This window comes from Chelonia mydas, chromosome 24, assembly GCF_015237465.2.
Source record: "Chelonia mydas isolate rCheMyd1 chromosome 24, rCheMyd1.pri.v2, whole genome shotgun sequence".
Classification (NCBI taxonomy): Eukaryota; Metazoa; Chordata; order Testudines; family Cheloniidae; genus Chelonia; species Chelonia mydas.
This window is the reverse complement of record NC_051264.2, coordinates 6,031,213-6,051,216: the sequence shown is the minus strand read 5'-3', so window position 1 is coordinate 6,051,216 and position 20,004 is coordinate 6,031,213. Positions and strand designations below refer to the sequence as shown.

The window sequence follows — 20,004 nt, the reverse complement described above, 5'->3', positions numbered from 1 at the left end:
GGGGACATTTTCAAACGGGCTTAGGTAACTTAGGTGCCTAAATCCCACTGGCTTTCCCCATGCAATGCTCTTTCTTGTATGGGAATAAACTACACTGCTCTAAGGCCCCATCTTACCCCTAGAAAGGCTGGCACACCAGGGGTTATACTGATTTAACTAGCCTGGGAGAGCCGCAGGGGTACAGCAAGGCCTGAGAGAGAGAGAGAGAGAGCGCCAAACCAGGGAAGCAAAAGAAATTAGGGTGGAGAAAAAGGAAGACAGAAAATGAAAAAGAGGAGAGAGAGGATGAAACGGGTAAAATTCCCAGCTGGTAAATGGGCCCAGATCCTGTGTTGATGTAGATCAGTGACTGGTGCTAGCCCCAGCTGAGGTTCTGGGGCAAAGGCAGGGAACCCTGCAATCTTTCTGTGCCCCATGGAAATCTCGCCTCATCCTGTTTGCGTCCATGCCCGTCCCAGCAGGTTTTCCTCTGCGGAATAAGTCCCGGAAAACGCGCTGGTCCCCTCTTCTTCTTGGAAGTGGCTAAATATAGAAGTTCTTGGAGAGCAGCTGGAAAACAGGGCTGTGAGGACATTCCAGCGGGCGCTACAGGAGAAAGGCATTCGCAGCTCTGTACAGTAAACAGCTCCCGTTTCCCACCCACCTGCCACCTCTGGCCAGAGCCGGTTCCTGGCTTGCCAGAGCCCGCGCACACACGACTGCTGCAGCCAGACAATCCAGCCGCTGGCGGTCCATCAAGCGCAGGCCTGGCTGCAGGGACTTGTTCTCAGAGAGGGAGACAAACAACCTGGGATGAATTTCACACGCATGCTCGGTCCCAACACCGAGCCTGGGGGCTAGGAGCCAGACACAGGAGGGCCAGGGTGGGTGTCAATCGCCCCGCGCTTCGCAGTCTTTCCAGCTCGAGCAGACGTACCCGCACGGAGCTGGAATCCAGCTAGCACGGTAACCACAGCAGTGTAGCCGCCGTGAGCCCCTCGGTACGTAGTCAGGCTGCCGCGGCCAAGCTGAGCTAGCACTGGAAATTACATTCCCCCTCTGAACGCAGACAGCCCCTAGCGACAAAGATGCGCTCTCAACGCCAGTTACAGCCCGAGGGAAGACAAGGCAGTTTGGAGCTGTCCCACCAGTTAGCAGGTCGAGTTAAAGACTACACGGGAATGTAGGTTTTCCCTCGTCCCGCCAACCATGTGACAACAGCAAACTGCCTCGTCTTCCCGAGCATTTTACCACAAGTTAGGAACACACAGTTATTCCTAAACCTGGTCTACACTTACAAGTTTTGCCTGCATAGATCGGCTGGTTAGTGTGAAAAATACACACACACACCCCAGACCAAAGTAGGTGCGCTGGGCAAAGCCCCAGTGTAAACGCAGCGGCTTTCGATCCAGGAGTTGGTACGAGCAATACCTGCAAGAGCCGAAGCTGGGTCTCTGCTAGGGTTTGTGACTGGAGCGCTACCAGGAACGCTCCACTGTCAAACCCTTGCGAATGGGCTTGCGGAAGAAGCAGACATTGATTGAGACAATCCCCGTCCTGAAGCGCTCGCAGTCTAGGGCCTGGACTACGCACAAAACTGTCCCACTTTAGCTATTCTGGGATAGTTAAAGGGGCACAACCACCCATGGTGCCTTACACCAGTATAGCTTCTCCCCTTTTCGGGACGGTATGAGCACCTTTACACTGGTATAATTAGACCCACGCTGATGGGGACTGGGCCGTTAAACTAGACTCGTTAAAGCAGCACACCTTTTGTGTGGAGACACGCCCATAAAGCAAGACAGACTGAAGGTGCAAGGGGAAACCGAGGCACAGAGCGAGGGAAGTTGCCCAAGGTCCGCAGCACGAGCCAGGAATAGGATTAGGCATCATTCAAATCCCACTCAGTAGAGGTTGGAGGAAGATCCCACCAGCTCGGACTGCAAAGAATGAGACAGGCTAGGAACAGACAAATCCTTTTATTCCAACAGACGTGTTTAAAAAGAGAATGTTAAAAAGCTGCAACAAGACCACCAAACTGATGCCACCTACCGGCCAAGTAGACAACACAGGCTGCTTCTTTAAAAACACCTGGCAGAGCCTGTACCATAAAAGCTTTTTTTCCAACTGGTGCGTTTCGTTTTGTTGTGGACGTAGGTGGGTTTTGCTTTTGCAACTCTGTCAACACCTAACAGTCTCTCTCTCTCTCTCTCTCTCACACACACACACACACTCACACACCTCTGCTCAGAACACAAAGGAGCAGCCCTGCTTTCAAATTTCTCAATGACAGATTCATAGAGAGGAATCCAAATGATTTCCTCCGACCTCTAGCTGCTCTGCTGTTCTGGGGCCCGATCTGAAGCCCATTGGAATCAGTGGTAATCTTTCAATTGACTTCAAAGGGCTTCAGATCAGACTTGGCAAGAGTTTAGTCTCTTGGAGGACTCTGTTTTCTTCAAGATTTAGATTGTGATTTCACACTGGACTGACACCTGATCTCACACCAGACTGACACCTACGTGGCTTCACTGACTCCTGATTTACACCGGAATAAGTAAGCTCAGAATCAGGCCCTGTTATTTCTACTATCTGTAATGCACAGCGCCTACGAGCCCTGGAGTCATGGACCAGGACCCCATGGCGCCAGGTGCTGGACAAACACAGAACAAAGAGATAGGCCCTGCCCCAAAGAACTTCCAATCTAGGTACATTCATTTTATGTCATTTCCATTCCATACCCATCCCTTTCCCTCGAATTAACCCTGCGGTTCAAATTCTATTCACTTCAACTCAATGGACTTGCATTGATGGCTCCGAAAGGAGAATCTGGATCTCAGGGCTCTGGAAATAATAAAACATAGAGCGCCTCCCGCTGCCTGATCCTAGCTCCCAGTAAAACCAGTTTCTCTGGCCCAGTTGCAGGAGTACTGCAGGTGAGGTGGGGAGCAGCTCATATGCCCCCTGGTGAGGGCTTCAGTGTTGGAGGCTTTGACCATATGCTGCAGGCTCCTTCAGGAATGACCAGCCTAAAGCCACCGGCCCACCCTGTGGAATCAGATGCACAGGGAGTGTCATCTGTGAGGGCACTGAAGGGAACGAGGGTGAACAATGGCTGGCCTGCCGGGATTCGGTCTAAACCTGGAATGGCCACGCACCATACACATCCCTGCACATCCCCCATGCAGACACGCACGTCCCCCGTGCCACACCCACACCAGAGACAAGCACACACCCGAGCACATCCCCCATGCACACACACATCAGAGACACGCACACACATCCCCCATGCATGCACATACCAGAGACACGCATACACCATACACACACCCGTGCCATACACACACCAGATATGCACACCCATGCATATTCCTGTACACACACGCACCAGACACGCACATCCCCCGTGCCACATACGCACCAGACACGCTCACCCCATTCACACCCAATACACATCCCCGTGCGCACACACACACACAGAGACATGCACAGCACAACACAACATGCAGAAATGCAAAAACATACACTATGTACACACAGCACATACAACATGTACACACAGCATACACCAACACAACAAAGAAACACCCACAGGCAAACCCATGGAGCACACCCTACGCAGACACACACAACACAGCTTCTGCCCCAACAAACACCCACCCTTACAAACAGGCAAAAGCACCACATGCAGAAACACACCTGCAGCACACAACCAATACCTGCATACACAACAAAACACAACACACGTGTAAACACCCCGTGATACACACCACACACTTCTGTGTGCAGAATCTTTCTTTAAAACTCATCCAAATACATTTTGGGGGCACTCACCAGTTTCTTTCAATAGGGGGTCAAACCAGGGAGTCACCCCTCCCCCAGACACCCAGCCCCTGCAGCCTGGCTCAGTTCCGGAAGGGGGGGGCTGCAGGGCATGGGGGTTATAAGCTAGGCAGGATGCGGCGGGGGAGAGTACATTACAACCATCAACCACTGAGCAGCATAAAATCATTGTGGGGGAGGGAGACACTCCCTCATTTATTAACCCACCCGCCCTAAAATATTTTAAAGTGACAGTAAAAACACCCTCATTTATTAAAACTTTGCAGACTGGTGAGATCCGAGTCACTGCCAGGCTGATGTGAAATAGGATGGATCCCATTCTGAGACGAGCCTCAGGAGCATGTCAGGGCACCAGCCACACGGGAAACCTGCATAGGGCACCTCCAAGATTGGGGGGATCCCTCAAATTCAGCTGGTGACTCCTTGGGGCAAGGGGAGGCAGGGAAGCGGGTGGCTGCCTAGGGTCTGAAATGGGATTAAAATCCTCTGTGAACCACCACCCCCCTGTCCCCCCAGGACTTGATTCTTCGTGGCCCTACATCTGGTGCGGTTGTTTTCCCCCGTGCAAAACGGTGCAACCTCCTGCTTCGCACCCCACCAGGCCCGTTCGCATTGGTGCAAAGCGGCTGGCTGCACGAGGAGTCAGGCCCTGGAGAATCAGACCCAGGACCGGGAAGGGGCATGGGACTGGAGAACAGTTCCATTCATGTTCCCCCTTGTAGCTCTAAGAGCCTGCTGGTGCAACGGGGTTTCCCATTATAACCGTTGACTAACCCGGAAATTGACACACACACCTACTCTGTGTTCCCAGATCGAACAGCTGGACCAGAGTTCAGTTCCAGATCGCAGGGGGAGGCAGGTGGGAGCGAAGCGGACTGGATGCTGGGGGGCGGGAGGGAGCCGCTCACCACTCCCTGCTGTGTTTCAATGCTGGTTTCACCTCCTCCTTTGGGGCAGATCCCAGGATGGTGTGTTCTGGTCAGTTTCTCCCACAGCTGAGCTAGGCAGGACTGCCTGGGGGAGGTGGGGGGATGGGTGTCCGAAGGCAGAGGATGTCTGTCACTGGGACATGCTGGTTATGTCAGTTCTCTCTCCATCCTGGCAGAATTTTCCACCCACCTCCAAGAAGCAGCTGCTGGGAAAGTTGATCAAGAGCACCACCTAGGGGTGAAGCGAGAGATCTTCCTCTGGAGGGTTCCAAGGTGGGGACCCATCAGCGTCCCCAGCTGGCCCACGCGGAGAGGGGTGGCAGCCAGGCAGGAAGCAAAGGGCCGGGCCTCCCACTGTGGCGACAGAAACGGTGGCCGAGCTGGAGGAAGGATGGGGGTGTCCCCAGGGAGCCCAGACACGGCCCCCGCTTCCCTGAGGGATCGGCCATCACCAACGTGGCACGCCCGTCCCTGCTGCGGGCAGATGGCTGGGATCCGGGGCCCCAGGCGTCCGAGCACCGTCTGCGCCAGTCTGGTATCCGAGCAACCCGGCTTCCCTCAGTATATCGCCTCGTCCATGTTGTCATCACTGTCGGCCCCAAACTCCTCCCCGTTGTCGAAGTAGGACATGATGTAATCCGTCTCCTAGGGAACCAGCAGGGAGAAGGAGGCTAAGTTGTGGGGAGGGCAAAGATCGACGGCCCCAGCTGGTCAACTGCCCTGCCGGGCCCAAGGGCTGACGCACTGGGTCACTGTGCCCAGCATGGCAGTGCAGCCGCTGCTGGGTGGGAAGGGGGCGGCTGTTTAACAGCGCCCCGCAATGCTGCAGTTTGGGACAGGAAGTGGAAGGGATGGGCACGTCCCATGGAAGCCACGAGGGTGGGGAGTCAGGATGGAATTAGGTGGTCTGGCTGAGATGCTGCAGTGCAATGCTCGGGAACAGAACCCGAGACTGGTGCATCCACAGAACAGGCCCTGGCTTCCCCATGCTGCCCCTGTGCCTCACCCCGCCCTGGAGGGACCCACACTAGGCGCCAAGAAGCAGCTCGTTCAGCCTCTCTGCCGAGACTGGGGCCAACCGGGACGGTGACGTTTGCAACATGGACACTCGCCCACTGGGAACTGGGATCAGACCTGCCCAACTCCACCCACCAGCCAGCTGCTTCCCACGGGAATAAAAGGCCCCGATCCTGCAGGGCCTTGCACAGCCAAAGCTCCCACTGAGAACAGGTCTGCAGAGAGCGCGGCTGGCCAGCCTCTCCGGAGGCACTTTACCTCTTCGTGTTCCTCCTCGTCATACTCCTCTTCCTCCTCCTCCTTGCCCTCTTCCTCCTCCTCTTTCTCCCCTTCTTCCTCCGACGTCACTTCCTCCTCCTTCTTCTCAAGGGTCTGGGGTTTAATAAGAAAGAAAAGCCCAGAGGACGATCAAGCAGCGGCGATGCTCCTGTGCGGTTCCCTGCGTCAAGCCAGGCTGTTGGAGAGAAACACCACCCCGGCATCCCACTGGCTATGTCCCACCCTGCGGAGCCATCAGCTGAGAGTCTGACACTTCCCACTTCAGCTCCCCGGCAACCCACGCTGTAATGCAGCCACTTCTGGGCAAATACCCACAGCACAGCCAGGCACGCACAGCCACCTGCAAGGTATATCCTGGGGTATCGCATGCCCCAGCGAGTAATGGCATGCACGATATCCCCGAAGCAGCGCGCTTTGCATAGCTGCCCCACATGGCTACCTGAATGAGTGTGCCACAGAATGGGGGTAGGGGGGCGGACGGGACCAGAGGGGGAGTTCAGCAATCCAGGATAGAAATAATACCCTTCTGACGTCCCGTGGAGCCGAAGGATTCCCCACCCAGGAAATCAGAGGGAAACCATCGTTACCTCCAGTTTCTTAATAGCTTCCTCCTTGTCCACCGGGAGCCGCTGTTTGTGCTTGGGGATCAGAATGGTGGTTCCTATCCCAGAGGAAGAGAGAAGATCAGAACACAGCCAGAAAATGGGGCATTCCTGGGGGACCCCATGCGATGGGCAGTGGGAGAGCTGGTTTCATTTCCGTCATGCATCACGATCCAACTGCAGTCGACTGACATGCTCCAAGCCCTGCCACACGTCATCAGGCCAAGCTCGCGTTGCTGGGATAAGGGCTTGGCCTGATGCTGGCACACACACCTCGTTAATTATTGGGCTGCATTTCTGGGTTACATGCTAGGTAACCCTGCTGGGTTTTGGCAGGAGGAGGGCTATTCTGCTGACTCAGGCTAGAAACCAGACCAAGTGGGGCTCATTGCCTCCAATCCTGGGCATGAGAGGACCAGAAGGGAGTAGGAGGAAGCCAGATACGAGCTCTTGTGGGAACAGCAAGCACAGGCTGTTTCTTTTCTTCTGTTAGGAATAAAATGCAGCCCCTATCAAATCTATGTAGCCTAGTAAATAAGGCACTGGCCAGGCACTCAGGAGCTGTGGTTCTAATCCCTGCTCTGCTGGGTGACCTTGCACTAATCATTATTTTCTTTAATACTCACTCTCCTTCCGGAGCTTTCGAACTCGGATCTTTAGCTCCCGCGGTAAGCGCCGCCAATCTGCAAAGACAAATAAGGAAATCACCAGACTGAGTCAGACTCCTGGTTCGTCTACTCCAGTAGCCCATCTCTGAGAGTGGCCAGAACCAGCTATTTCAGAAGGTGCAATAAACCCTCGAGTGGACAATGATGGAATAACAGAAGTTTCTTCCTGACCCCCTACTAGTTAGTGATTGGTTTGTGCCCTGAAGCATGAGGGTTTATAATCTATGTATCTCTGCATCCCCACCTGCACTCATCTATCCATTCCCATATACATTTATCTATCTACCTATCATCATTTGTTCTTATTTATCCATCTATCTAATGTAACTGTGGAACTTCTTTTAAATCCTCTATGCTTTTTACTCTGGAACTCTTGTGCCACAGGATATTGCCATAGACTATGTAAAAAAAATTCTTTCACCACTTCTCTATGTGTTGCCTTTCAGTTTCACCGGATCTCCTGTCCTACCATATTGTTGTGTCTCCGGTGTTATTATAAAGGTAATAGATCTAGCCGCGTCTTTTGCGATTCTCCACAGCTGTGAATCAGTCTTCCTAGAATAAAACTCTGAAGAGAAAGGTGAGCAAGGGTTAGACTGTAAAATATTCCCATGCATACCTGGGTTCCAATCAATAGCATTATCAATGGGGCCGGACATCTGATATTTATCTGAGTAGCGCTCAACATCTGAAAAGAAACATACAAACAGGGGTCAAAACTGCAGTTTTATAGTCAGCGTATAAATGGGCTTGAATTCTCAATCAAACTCAGACCTTGTCTACACATTTAACTAGCCCGGTGTAGTAAAGCCATACAACCCCTGTAGTGTGGACGCAGTCATACGGGTATAAAAATGCTTAGACTAGTACAACTATACCAGAATAAGCTAGCCCAGTAGAAGGCACCTTTACATCGATAAAACTGTGTCCGCACTAGGAGTTGAACTGGTATAACGATATTGGTAAATAAATCTCACCACTGACCAACATAATTATACCAATACAATTTTTAAGCACAGACCACGTTAAAGCCCCTCTATACCAGTCTGGCAGTGTAAAGGGGCCTTAAAATGGGTATAACTTATATTTAAGGCTGCTTTATGCTTGCTGACTGGTATAATAATAATAAAAAACCCTATCTCTTATCATCAGTAAGTCCATTTTACAGATGGGGAAACTGAAGCATGGAGGTGGGGAAGTGAGTTGCCCAAGGTAACCCAGCAGGTCAGTGGCAGAGCCAGGAATAGAACTCAGGTCTCGTTGCCCTAGCGATGTGCACCAGCCACTAGGTCCCACTGCCTCATGTGTAAAGGACTTTAGTAACACTGAGAATTCAGGCCCAGTGTTTTCATTTGCATTAAGTTGTCTAAAGTCCTTTTTTTTTTTTTTTTTGGCGGGGATCAAAAGGAGGGGGTAGGAATACAGTTAAAATGTTGGTCCTAAATCAACTGGAGCAGCCCCCGGTACCTTTCTTGGGGGCGGCCGGCTTGACATAATATGGCAGATTCTTCATGGCTCCCCTCAGCTCTTGCTTTAGTGCCAGCATGTATTCCACCTCCTCACCCGTCTGCAGAGGGACTGGCTTGTACTCCATGGGCTACAGAGACAGGATGGGAGAAAAGCAAGTATCAACTTCAAAGCTGGGGCTGCCAAGCTGATGATACGTATGCAGGGGTACAGCATCATGAGAGAGAAGGGGGCTCAGCTGTGAAATCGACCTGGATTTCAAACCCCCTAAAGTTAGGGAAGGGAATTAGGATCCGGGGCTTTGGTTTGAGCCCAGCTCTGCCGTATAAACACACTGGTGTGTATGTACCTTTGTGTGTGTGTATGTACATATGTACAAGTGTACATATGTGTATAGATATGTCTGCATGGGTGTGTTTATGTACATACATATGCATGGGTAACTATATACGTACACATGTGCGGGTGCACGTGTGTGTACACACATAAGCATGGGTGTGAATATGTACATACGTATGAATGGGTGTGTACATACACATGCATTGGTGTGTGTGTGTCTGTATGTGAGTGTAGGCACAGATGCGTGTGTGTCTGTGTACACAGATGTGAGGGGGATGGGGCTATGGAGACTTTATAAAGTGCATTATGGTGTCCTCTACAGCAGTGGTTCTCAGCCAGGAGTCCGGGGGGCCACAAGCAGGTTTCAGGGGCCCAGCCAAGCATGGCTGGCATTAGACTGGTTGGGGCCAAAGGCAGAAAGCCAAAGCCCCACCGCATGGGGCTGAAGCCCGGTGACCCAAGGCCCGCCACCTGAAGCCTGAGCAACTTAGCTTCGCAGGGCCCCCTGTGGTGTGGGGCCCTGGACAACTGCCCAGCTTGCTACCCCCGAACGCTGGCCCTGGCTCTTATATGCAGAAAAACAGTAGTTGTGAGCCATGCAGTTTGTATAGCATGTTGGGGGGAGGGGGGGGGGGGGAAGGAGGCGACACACACACACACGACTCAGAAGGAAAAAGATTGAGAACCCCTGGTCTACAGTCTGGATTCACTTAAATTCCAGGCTGGCAGCACCCAGAAGCTGCTCCCTCCTGATGGCTTGGAAAGAGCCATGAGTGCAATGAGTTTACGGGTCTCAGCTCTCAGAGGACACACTTCCACATCCCCCTTTGGCACCAGTCAGCCGCCTTGCTGGCGGGACGCCGAAAGGCCACGTAGACTCCCCCCAGGTCAAGGGAGGGGCACTGGCAGGGCAGCGGGCGGGCGATGTTTGCCCCGCCGCTCTCCCTGCTCTGTGCACAGGGGCCTCCCCGCCCCAGTGCGGCCAATCCAGCACCTTTCACCCACGCCATAGTGACTGTGTGTTTAAGAAGGGGACCCCGATGTGACGGACTCACAGGGAAGAGCGGCGAGGGCTGGAGCGTAGACGGGGGCAGCGAGTCGCCTTTCCCAATGCCCACAGCCTCCACGTTGAAGGTCATCTGGCTCCGACCCCTCCCTCTGCCTCCTCTTCCAGCCATGGCTTGCTCTTGGAGGAGAGGCGGACATAGAGCCGGGATCCAACACAGCCAAGGCCTGCACAGGGGAGGAGAGAGCCTTTTATGATCCTCAGGAATCTAGAGAATGGCATCTTCCCAAAGCCACGGCCCCGCAAAGCCGTGGGACAGAGTTCCATGCTAGGAACCCCGTGCACTTAATAACATGAGGGCCACCTCGCTCGGAGAAAGTTACTGTTTCATCTCAGCACCTCAAAAATCTTCAACTGATTTATTCTCTGCACCCCTAGAGCAGTGCTTGACCCCAGTTTGGGGACTAACAGATGGAGACACAGACAGCCACTGTGGAATAAAGCCTTAAACCCAGATCTCCAGCAGCCTTGGTTAGTAAGCTAGCCACTGCACTGTGCTCCTTCCAACACTAACAGGGAAACACACCTTCCGTTTTTTCCGGTGTACTCACCCTTTTGCGGGTAGGTCTACAACCCACTGCCGCCGTCCTCTTAATATCTCGCAGCACGTTAAGGGGAGGTTAAACAGTGTCCAACCTGTGCATTAGCCAACCACGCAAGTTGCCCTGATGTGATAAGCCGAACATGTAAAAGAACAACAGTGCGCAATGCAGGACCGAGGGCGCACGGCTCAGAGCTGAGGGTGGATGGGGGCAAGAACCAGAGTAGGTGGAGCTGGATTTATAAATCAGCACGTACGGTATATAGGGCATGGCTCAGAGCTGAGGGTGTTGGACCCACAGTGCAGGGCTCAGAGCTGAGGGTGCAAGACCCAGGGTGCATGACGAACGGCGAACGGCTCGTAGCGGACAGTGCAAGCCCAGTGCTCCTGCGGCTCAGTAAATAACACAGCGCCCAGAGAGTGTGATACCCGGCTGAGAAGTGAGGGTCTGTGGTGCAGGGTCGGGGTCCCATGGTGCACCGTACCAGGCCACAGGCTGCACAGTGCAGGACCCCATGCCCAGCATCCAGAGCAGGACAGAGGGTGCAGTGCCAGGCCCCAGGCTGCAGAGTGCACGGTGCAGGATCTGCAGTGCAGGCCCCAGTGCCCAGCAGGACCCAGGGCCAGGGCGCAGGGCTCGGGCGCGCCGCCAGGCCCAGGGCGCACCGGGCCAGGGCCAGGGGAAGGGGTGTGGCGGGGCACTGCCAGCCGCTCCCCGCCTCCCATTGGGCCGCCGCGAACCGGACCGGACCGAACCGAACCGGCGCTTTACCCGGGTCGCGCAACTGAGTCGGGCTCGCGCCGCCCGCTCCCGCCGACTCCACGTGGGTTCCGCCCGGAAGCGAATCGGATACACAACGTTCCGAAGGGGCGGGGCCCAAAGGCGGCCGCTCGTTGGTGCGCGCCGCGGCCAATCAAAGGAGGAGGAGGGCGTAAGGGGCGAGACTTTTGCTGGAGGCGAGAGAAAGCGACAAAGATGGATAAGAAAGAAAGAAGGATGGATGGGTGGAGGTGAAAGAAAGAAAGAAAGAAAGAAAGAAAGAAAGAAAGAAAGAAAGAGATGGATGAAGGAGAAAGAGAGAGAAGTGTAGGGAGTGTGTGGAAGGGGCAGAGGAAGGTGGAGCCCTGCCCAGGAGGGTCTTCAAGCCCCCAGCACTCTTTCTGCCCTGCCTTCTTCCCCCACACTGCTCTGCCCTGCCACCCAGGGGCACAGTAACCCCATGGGGAGAGGGGGGAGCACAGGGTTACACGTGCATGGGGAGAGGGTTAGGGTGGATGGAGGGAACTGCCATGTGCTGGGCTGGGACTAGGGTGACCAGATAGCAAGTGTAAAAAATCAGGATGGGGTGGGGGGTAATAGGAACCTATATAAGAAAAAGACCCAAAAATTGGGACTGCCCCCATAAAATCGGGACATCTGGTCACCCTAGCTGGGACTGCCACAAGTGGGGAACCCCCCTGATTCCCTATTGGCAGGGGAGTTACGTTACTACTGTCCTTGTTAAACCTGCCCCGGGAGGTTGGGCCTCTAGAACTGGGGTTCCCTGTGGTGGCAGGTTTGACAGCATGGTCTGACCTGGAGCCATCGCTCTAGGCATTTCTACCCTGCTCGTCACCCTTAACAGCTGAGCTTCATGCAAAGCTCCCTGGGTAGCCTAGATCCTCAACTCTGCCTCACGGCTACTGCCTAGCCAGCCAGAGCTGAATCCAAGGGCATCGGTTCCCAGTGATGACCTCCGACAGTAAAACAAAGGGCTTCAGAGCTAAGGCAGCTACTGCCCCCTTCCACGGGGACAAATAACTATTACAGGTCATGGGGCCTTGCAAAACTGCCAACTACACACGTCGTCAGAACTAGAGAGATACCAGTGTGTGGAGCATTGGCACAAGCCCCCATGGGAGATCTCCCATCCAAGCATTAGCTAGACCCAACCTTGTAGGACCTGAGATGCATCTCTTCCATTGCTTTCCCTTGCTCCCCTCTTCAGCCTTTCCTGAAGTTGCCTCTACAATAGGAACAAAAACATCCGTTTCCTGACAATACGGAGCTCTATAAAGGATTTTCCCCCTCTACTTTAGCTCAGGAATCAGATCTGCTCCAAGTTGCACAGATATAAATAGCAAAGAACTGGCTGCTTTTAGGAACAGCTTTTCTGTACTCCTTGTTCTAAGATGAAATTTCGCTCTCCCTCTTCCTCTGATTATTCAGCACCTTGCTGTTTTGCTTCTGCATGCAAATGAGTCCCTCACAATAAACAGGCCACTGATCTCTCTGACTTTTAAAGAATGATTTTGAGGCTGGTAGAGGAAGGCTGGAGCAATGGTTAGGAGGCTGGCCTCCAACTTAAAAGACCTGGGTTCAGTTCTGGCCTTATGCAAGTCATTTAGGTGCTACGTGCCTCAGTTTCCCCATCTGCATAGTGGGGATAACAGCGCTGCCCTGCCTCACATGCAGAGTTGTGAGGATAAATGTGTTAAAGGTTGTGAGATGTGCTGATACTACGAGGATTGGGGCTGAATAAATATCTCAGATAGAGGAGTTTATTGCAACACCATCAGCCGAGTCAGGCTGGACCCATTTTCTAATAGGAGATTAGTGCTTTCGTATGGCTGCTGTTGGTTTAAATCCTGCTCAGGTTGCAGGCTGGGATGAGATCGTGTGGTTCTCTAGCTGACCTTTTGGGGACGTTTAGCCACATAACATAAATCAACTGTCTCTGCTGTAGTGGGTCTTGGCACTCGGATATACCAGAACTGGGAAAGTGCTCCCAAATCAGGAGAAAGAGGTTAGGGAGGGGGCCTAGGACTGGGAGAGCAGGGGGCTGCAGGTTGGGATTGAGAAGTGCTGTGGGGCGGGGATCCCAGGGCAGGGCTGGACTACGGTGGGGCTGCGGGTCAGGATTGAGGTGCATTGGCAGAGCTGGTGGGGGAGGGAGGCCAAGGCTGAATTAATATGGAGGTTGGGATTGAGGGGCATAAGCGGGGCTCCGGGGAGAGGGGCCGACGCTAAACTGGACTAGGACGGCGTCTGCAGGTCAGGATGGAGGTGCATTGGCAGAGCTCTGGGGGAGTGGGAAGCCCGGGATGGATTAGCCAGGGAGCCATGGGTCAGGATTGCGGGGGATTAGCAGAGCTGGGGGGGAGAGAGCCTAGGGCTGGAATAACAGGGTCCATTTAGCGGGAAGCTCCAGCTACACCTGGGGGGTCCTGCTGACTCCAAGGAAGCGTTAATGGGCTGGTGGCCGCGCAGCTGGCAACCCCAGTGGGCCGGCCCAGAAAGGTTGCAGCTGTTTTTCTCTGGGGAATCAAGGAGAGGCTAAACCCCCCTTGGCTTGCTGCTTGCAGACATACACTGTTCTTCCCCCCCCCCCTCCAGCCACTCCCTCTGCTGCAGCTTCTGTCCCCAGGCAGCCGGGGGTGGGGGGCGGGTAAATGTCAGACCCAACAGGGAAGCTGCTGGAGGGAGCAAATCATCTCACGCTGCGGCCTCCTCACACCAGGCGCAAGGCGCTTTGGCTGCTGCTGCTAAAGGTTTCACGGCATGAAGGAAGGGGGCTCCATGCTGGAGGGGGAGCTGCGGGAGCCTTTGGCTGCTCCCATTCCGCCCCAGCCAGACCCACCCCTCGTGGATCGCTGCTCTGACAAGCGCACCACCAAGCCCCTTGCAGCTAAGGCAGATGGCGCGCAGAGCAGGGTAGCTGCAGGGACTGCGACTGCTTGGCTAAAGCTTTCACACCTCCACACGATCCAGATCTCCCTTCCCCTGGGCCAGGGCTGCTCCGTCCTTTATACGGGTCCTGAGAAGCAGAGGCGGGGGCCTGGGTGGGGAGCCCCTTACAGCTAAGCTGACTTGGGGTCTTTGAGCTGAGACTCTCCTGATGCTGTGTGTACACAGCTCTGTGTGTGTGTGTACAGCTGTGTGTGTACAGCTGTGTGTGTGTACACAGATGTGTGCTTGTGTGATCTGTCAGCCTTGCGTAGACTATAGGGGTGTCATTTGCTATGAGGGAGGCCCCCAGACCTTGCTTCCCCACACGACTTTTCATAGGTCTATATGCTCCATTGTGTCCTCCAGTTCCCCCACCACCCCCAACATTGCAGGTTATCATATAATCACATATTCATTGATTACAAGGCCACTTTGATCTTCTTGTCTGACCCTCCCGTAGAGCACAGGCCAGAGACTGGCCCCGAAATAATTCCTAGAGCAGAGCTTTCAGAAACCCCTCCAACCTTGATATAATATTCTAGAGGCTGTCACAATTCCCCTCGCCCCTGAATTTTTCTGAAATGGTGCCTGTGACAGACTAGAGCATGAAATCAGGGCTTCCCGACTCCAGCCATGTAGCTTGATTCCAGCCCACACAACAGCGTTGGCCTACCGTCTATTCACACACACGTGCGAGAGTGTGTGTGTGTGTGTGTCTAGAATATTATATTAAGATGGGAGGGTTTTCTAAAAGCTCTGCTCTAGGACCAAATTTTCACAAGAGCTCGGCTCCCATTTGGACACTGAATTAAATTGCTGGATTTTCCAAAGAACGGTGTGTACACGGGCTGGAAAATCCACCCCGGGGAGAGCTGCTGGGTGCTGACTCCTCTGGAGGATCCGGGCCCGGGTGCGGGTGCCTCTTTGAAAGATCCCAGCCGCGCTGCTCTTTGCAGCATGATGAAGCATCCCCGCTACCTCTGACGCCAGCCCCCCGCCCGGAGGATGCTTTCTGCCGAGCGGCTCCTTGGCTGCGCTGCGGATGGGGTGACTCATCTCCCCCTCCCCTCCACCCCGATTCCGACAGAGCGGCCGAAAATAGCAACGAGGGGGGAGGGGGAAACCCAAAATAACTGCCAGCACCTGGCTGGTGCCGGGATGAGAAGCAGAGAGAAGATGCGCTTGGCTCCTGCCTCCTGCTCCCAGGGAGCCAGGATTCTAGTCTCAATCCGCAGCAGAAGCGGGGTTCTGGGAGCCTGTGCACTGCAGGCCCAGCTGTGAAGTTGCCTTAGCAACCAGGATAGATGAGGGGGAAAGAAAGAAAGAAAGAAAGAAAGAAAGAAAGAAAGAAAGAAAGAAAGAAAGAAAGAAAGAAAGAAAGAAAGAAAGAAAGAAGCGACCAACATCTAGAAAGAGAGTCAACTTCCCCCGGCCAGCTGTCCCAGTTTCATAGTTCATTTCCTTTCTATGGTCCTGGAACAAATCATTCCTCTCTCCACCTGGTTGAATGTCTGCTGCGAAAGGAGCCCAAGGGACTTAGGAACCTCACCACCATTGAATTTCACTGGCAGGCAGGCACCTGGATCCTTATGAAAATAGCCATGGAAGAGCTGGGGGGTGGGGGGAGCTGCAGGGTTCGGATACTGGGAAGTCCTCACAAAAATCAATTTAATATAGTCCTCAAATAAAGGACAAACCAGATATTAAACTGATAACAGATATTAGCTTAGGAGATAATGTTTGTACTTCACGGTCCAAGAGACACAGACGAGGTTTTCGTCTCAGGCCAAAAGACCAAACATATCGAGACCCTTGATCGTGGCCTTTCATAGGCCGAGGGTCTACTTACACTAGATCTTAGCTCTCACAACGAGTAGGCACCAGGCCGGACTCGGCAGTCCCCCGTGCTGCTCTCGCTCCAGCGCGATGCCATCCGCCCCCGTGGAAATCGCTCCGGAGCCCATCCGCTGTTAGCGAGAAGGGTGGGGGGTCAGCCCTTGACATCTACACTGCAAAAAAAATACCCCCGGGGCAGCAAGTCTCAGCACCCAGATCAACTGACTCGGGCCCCTGGGGTTCACGTGCTGGGGCTAAAGAAAGCAGTGTAGACATTCTGTAAATAATCTTGTTCCCTGAAAGAGCCAGGCAGCTGAAATGAGCTGTAGCTCACGAAAGCTTATGCTCAAATAAATTGGTTAGTCTCTAAGGTGCCACAAGTCCTCCTTTTCTTTTTCCGAATACAGACTAACACGGCTGCTCCTCTGAAACTTAGCCAGTAACGTCTCTCACCACAGAATCAGCTGGAGGCAGAAGCTGGGGCCTGGGAAATTCCAGCCCAGATGGTTAGAGTTTGGCAAAGTTATAAGGAGCCACTGAAAACAGAGTCTTATAATGGAAACTTACCAAGAGGCAGTGCTACCTATGCCGCCGGTGATCAGGTCTGGGTTGTGGCTGAGCTCTGGACCACGCTGGCAGTTAGATGACGTGGGGCTGAGCTCCAGGGGTACAGCCCGGCAGAAAAAGTCCATGAGGCATTCCTGTGTCCCTCTTCGCCATGGCAGCTGAGCATCCCCCAGGCATTAACAGGCTTCTGTTTTACAACATGCCTGGGAGGCAGGGAAGGATTATGCCCATTTTACAGATGGTGCAAGATGACTTGATGACACAGGAGGTCTGTGGCAGCCCTGGGATTTGAGCTCAGGTCTCCTGAATCCCACTCTCCACTAAGCCAGCTCTCCTTACCCCCCTGTGTAACTTACCAGGGCAATCAGCTAATACGTAGCATCCCATTAGCGCAAGTCCTGCTGGCCCAACTTGGCCATATGTGTTCCACAGTGTCAGTCCGCTTTGCAGACAGGCTTAGGGCTATGGTCACTGACGTGGGTGTCCGCCCATCCTGCACCAAGCCACAGGAACCAAATAACACTGACTAAACCTGCCAAATCTCACAGCAAAGGCAGGGTGAAAGAAGCCAAGAAATGGATGGGAAATGAGTTTTCCAGCTGCGAGCCTATAAAGTCAGGGCCTCCTCTTTCTCAAATGCCCGCCTATTGGCTTGTTTGCTGGAGACAACAGCAGAAGTCAGAAGACCTGGGTTTGATGCCTAGCTCTGCTACTGACTGGCTGTGTGACCTTGGGCAAATCACTTCTCCTGTGACTATAAATTCTGCAGGGCAGGCACTGTGTCTACAGCAGCTAGCACAACGGTGCTCTAATCTCTGTGGCTTTACTCCCATAAGAATAACTTGGTTTTAAACCCATAATCAAAGGCCTTCTCCATACCAAAGTTGTCGTGCTTTAACTATACAGTATCAGTACGGTTAAAGCGGTACAATTCCCTGACTGTGGGTGGAGTTATACCTGTATAAATCTGCTTACACCAGTATAGCTAGGCTGGTCAGAACTCATTTTTTGTTATTTTAAAACAAATAAAAGGAAGTATTTCTTCACACAACGCACAGTCAACCTATGGAACTCCTTGCCAGAGGATGTTGTGAAGGCCAAGACTATAACAGGGTTCAAAAAAGAGCTAGATAAGTTCATGGAGGATAGGTCCATCAATGGCTATTAGCCAGGATGGGCAGGGATGGTGTCCCTAGCCTCTGTTTGCCAGAAGCTGGGAATGGGCGACAGGGGATGGATCACTTGATGATTCCCTGTTCTGTTCATTCCCTTTGGGGCACCTGGTATTGGTCACTGTTGGAAGACAGGATACCGGGCTAGATGGACCCTTGGTTTGACCCAGTAGGGCCGTTCTTATGTTCTTATAATTTTGATGGATAATATCAACGTTTGTTTCTAAGCATTTTTGGTTGATTTGTATTGATTTAAATTTTTACAGTTGGAGGAAATTTCGGGCAGGGAGGTCAGACAACAGCGGGCGTCAGACAATAATTATTTCATGACAGTCGACCTTGAGATTCAAAAAGTTAGAATTTTATGACCGTTAAAACACAAATTGCCAACATCCCCTGCAAAATATGCCAAGTAACTATCCTTCAATCAAACTCCAAGAAGCATTCAAGCAGCATTTTCCATACTTTGTGAATTTCAGTCATCAATGGAAGGACTTTTTTGTGGGTTCGCAGTGAAATTGACGTTTACCGATAAAAATCTAATAATTGCAAATCTGAATATCACTTATTCCTGTCTGGGAAGGGGAATAACCTGTACCAATATAAGGCCCCTTTATACAGTATAATTGTGGACACAGTAGGGGCTGTACTAACTATATTGGTAAACAATCACTCCTGTAGCCAACACAGTTATACTGGTCCAAAATCTGTGTGTACGCCCAGGCCTGTGCCTGTCCAGTCCCTAGCGTTCCCGGCTTGAATGTCTGTACAGCGCCTAGCGCAACTGTGCCCTGATCTTAGTTGGTATTATTGCACTAAAACCAACAACTCAATTTTAACCCATCCACCGCCTGGGTTTGGCTGAGGTCAAAGGTCTTCTGGGGCTGAAGAATTATGAAGGAAACTGACTTTTCCCCACAAACACCGAGCGCATTCGGAACCGGGCAGGGAGCGATAGGAATACAATTAGTCACGGTAACCATGGCAACAGTGCAGGGCAGGCACCAGGGATTACAAAAGCTTCCGAAGAGGTGCCTATGAAAGGCGCAGCCCCCGCATGGAGAGCCATACACGCGCACCCACACATCTGGCCATTATACCTGGTGGCCTCCGACCTTGGCCGCTTTTCGTCTCTTCCCTTAGCACAATTGAATCTCCCGGCGTAGGCAGCAAGAATCTGGCCGTGGCTGTCAGCTATCACTCATGCAAATCCCCGAGACTGTGTTCACCATGCAGGCATGTAGCATGTTCCAGCCGCAAAGTGCTTTGTGCAAGCGGGCCCATGCCAGTCTCTCCATTTTACAGATGGGGAAACTGAGGCATGGAGAAAGGGATGGGCTTGCCCAAGAGCATGTAGGGGAGCCCATGGCGAGCTGGAGGTAGAAACCAGAAATCCAGCTTTCCAGTCCCCTGCTCTAACCATTAGCCAACACTTCCCACCTCCATCCTTGATGGGATCCAAAATGAATCTTTGAGGCAAGGATGGGGGTGGGGAAACTGGGGGTATGTCCACACTGAACCGTAAACCTGGGCTTAGGCTCAGGTTTGAGCCCAACCTCCCGCCACACCATACTGTCTACACACAAAACTGTATGGAATGGGTCAGCAATCATTCAGGAGCTGAAGCCTAGGACCCACCTGGCAGGGCTGGGTCTGAGTTCAAGTTCCACTGAGACTCGGGTCCAAGCCCCATCATTTTGCAGTGTGGACACAACTCAAGCCGCAGACCCAAGTCAGAAGGTCTGTGTAGCGCAGTATGGAGCCGTCGCCACAGTTGTGAGTCATGGGTCTAGCAACTGTTAGCCCAGGTTGACAATGCACCATGGATGCTCGAGTGTGAGTTTGAACACACCGAGTCCACAAGCCCGGATGCCACAGAACCAGTTTTACAATGCAGTGGCGACAGACCCTGGGAGGACCCTGAGTATCTACCCCTCCCTTGCTCTGCAACTTGCGAAGGCATTTACAGCCCTGTCCCGTGAGAGGTAGT

At 52.9% G+C, this 20,004-nt stretch overlaps 1 protein-coding gene across 7 annotated transcripts; it reads right to left on the bottom strand.

Annotated features, from left to right (window-relative positions):
- Positions 1-1,942: 1,942 nt before the first annotated feature.
- Positions 1,943-17,288, bottom strand: POLR3GL (RNA polymerase III subunit GL). Of its 7 annotated transcripts, none has more exons than XM_037882749.2 (9): positions 11,503-11,625; positions 10,741-10,854; positions 10,179-10,356; positions 8,785-8,914; positions 7,937-8,005; positions 7,276-7,332; positions 6,635-6,708; positions 6,027-6,140; positions 1,943-5,396 (listed from the first exon to the last, which is right to left on the bottom strand). In XM_037882749.2, exons 3-9 carry the CDS (start codon positions 10,299-10,301, stop codon positions 5,310-5,312), a joined length of 654 nt encoding a protein of 217 aa, XP_037738677.1. In that variant the 5' UTR covers positions 10,302-10,356; positions 10,741-10,854; positions 11,503-11,625; the 3' UTR covers positions 1,943-5,309. The 7 variants fall into 7 exon arrangements, with proteins under 7 accessions (XP_037738677.1, XP_043391182.1, XP_043391184.1 ...); XM_043535247.1 differs by having other exon boundaries at positions 10,741-10,825; positions 11,503-11,548; XM_043535249.1 differs by having other exon boundaries at positions 11,517-11,535.
- Between the last annotated feature and the right edge of the window lie 2,716 nt (positions 17,289-20,004).

What these genes read in the sequence shown, in the direction of transcription:
- POLR3GL (XM_037882748.2), bottom strand. Translation starts at nt 16,967, where the DNA reads ATGGACTTTTTCTGCCGGGCTGTACCCCTGGAGCTCAGCCCCACGTCA. An exon ending in GCCGGCCGCCCCCAAGAAAG is followed by an intron (nt 8,006 to 8,784) that starts GTACCGGGGGCT and finishes GTTTCTTTTCAG; the next exon opens with ATGTTGAGCGCTACTCAGAT. An exon ending in TGCTATTGATTGGAACCCAG is followed by an intron (nt 7,333 to 7,936) that starts GTATGCATGGGA and finishes TTGTCTTTGCAG; the next exon opens with ATTGGCGGCGCTTACCGCGG.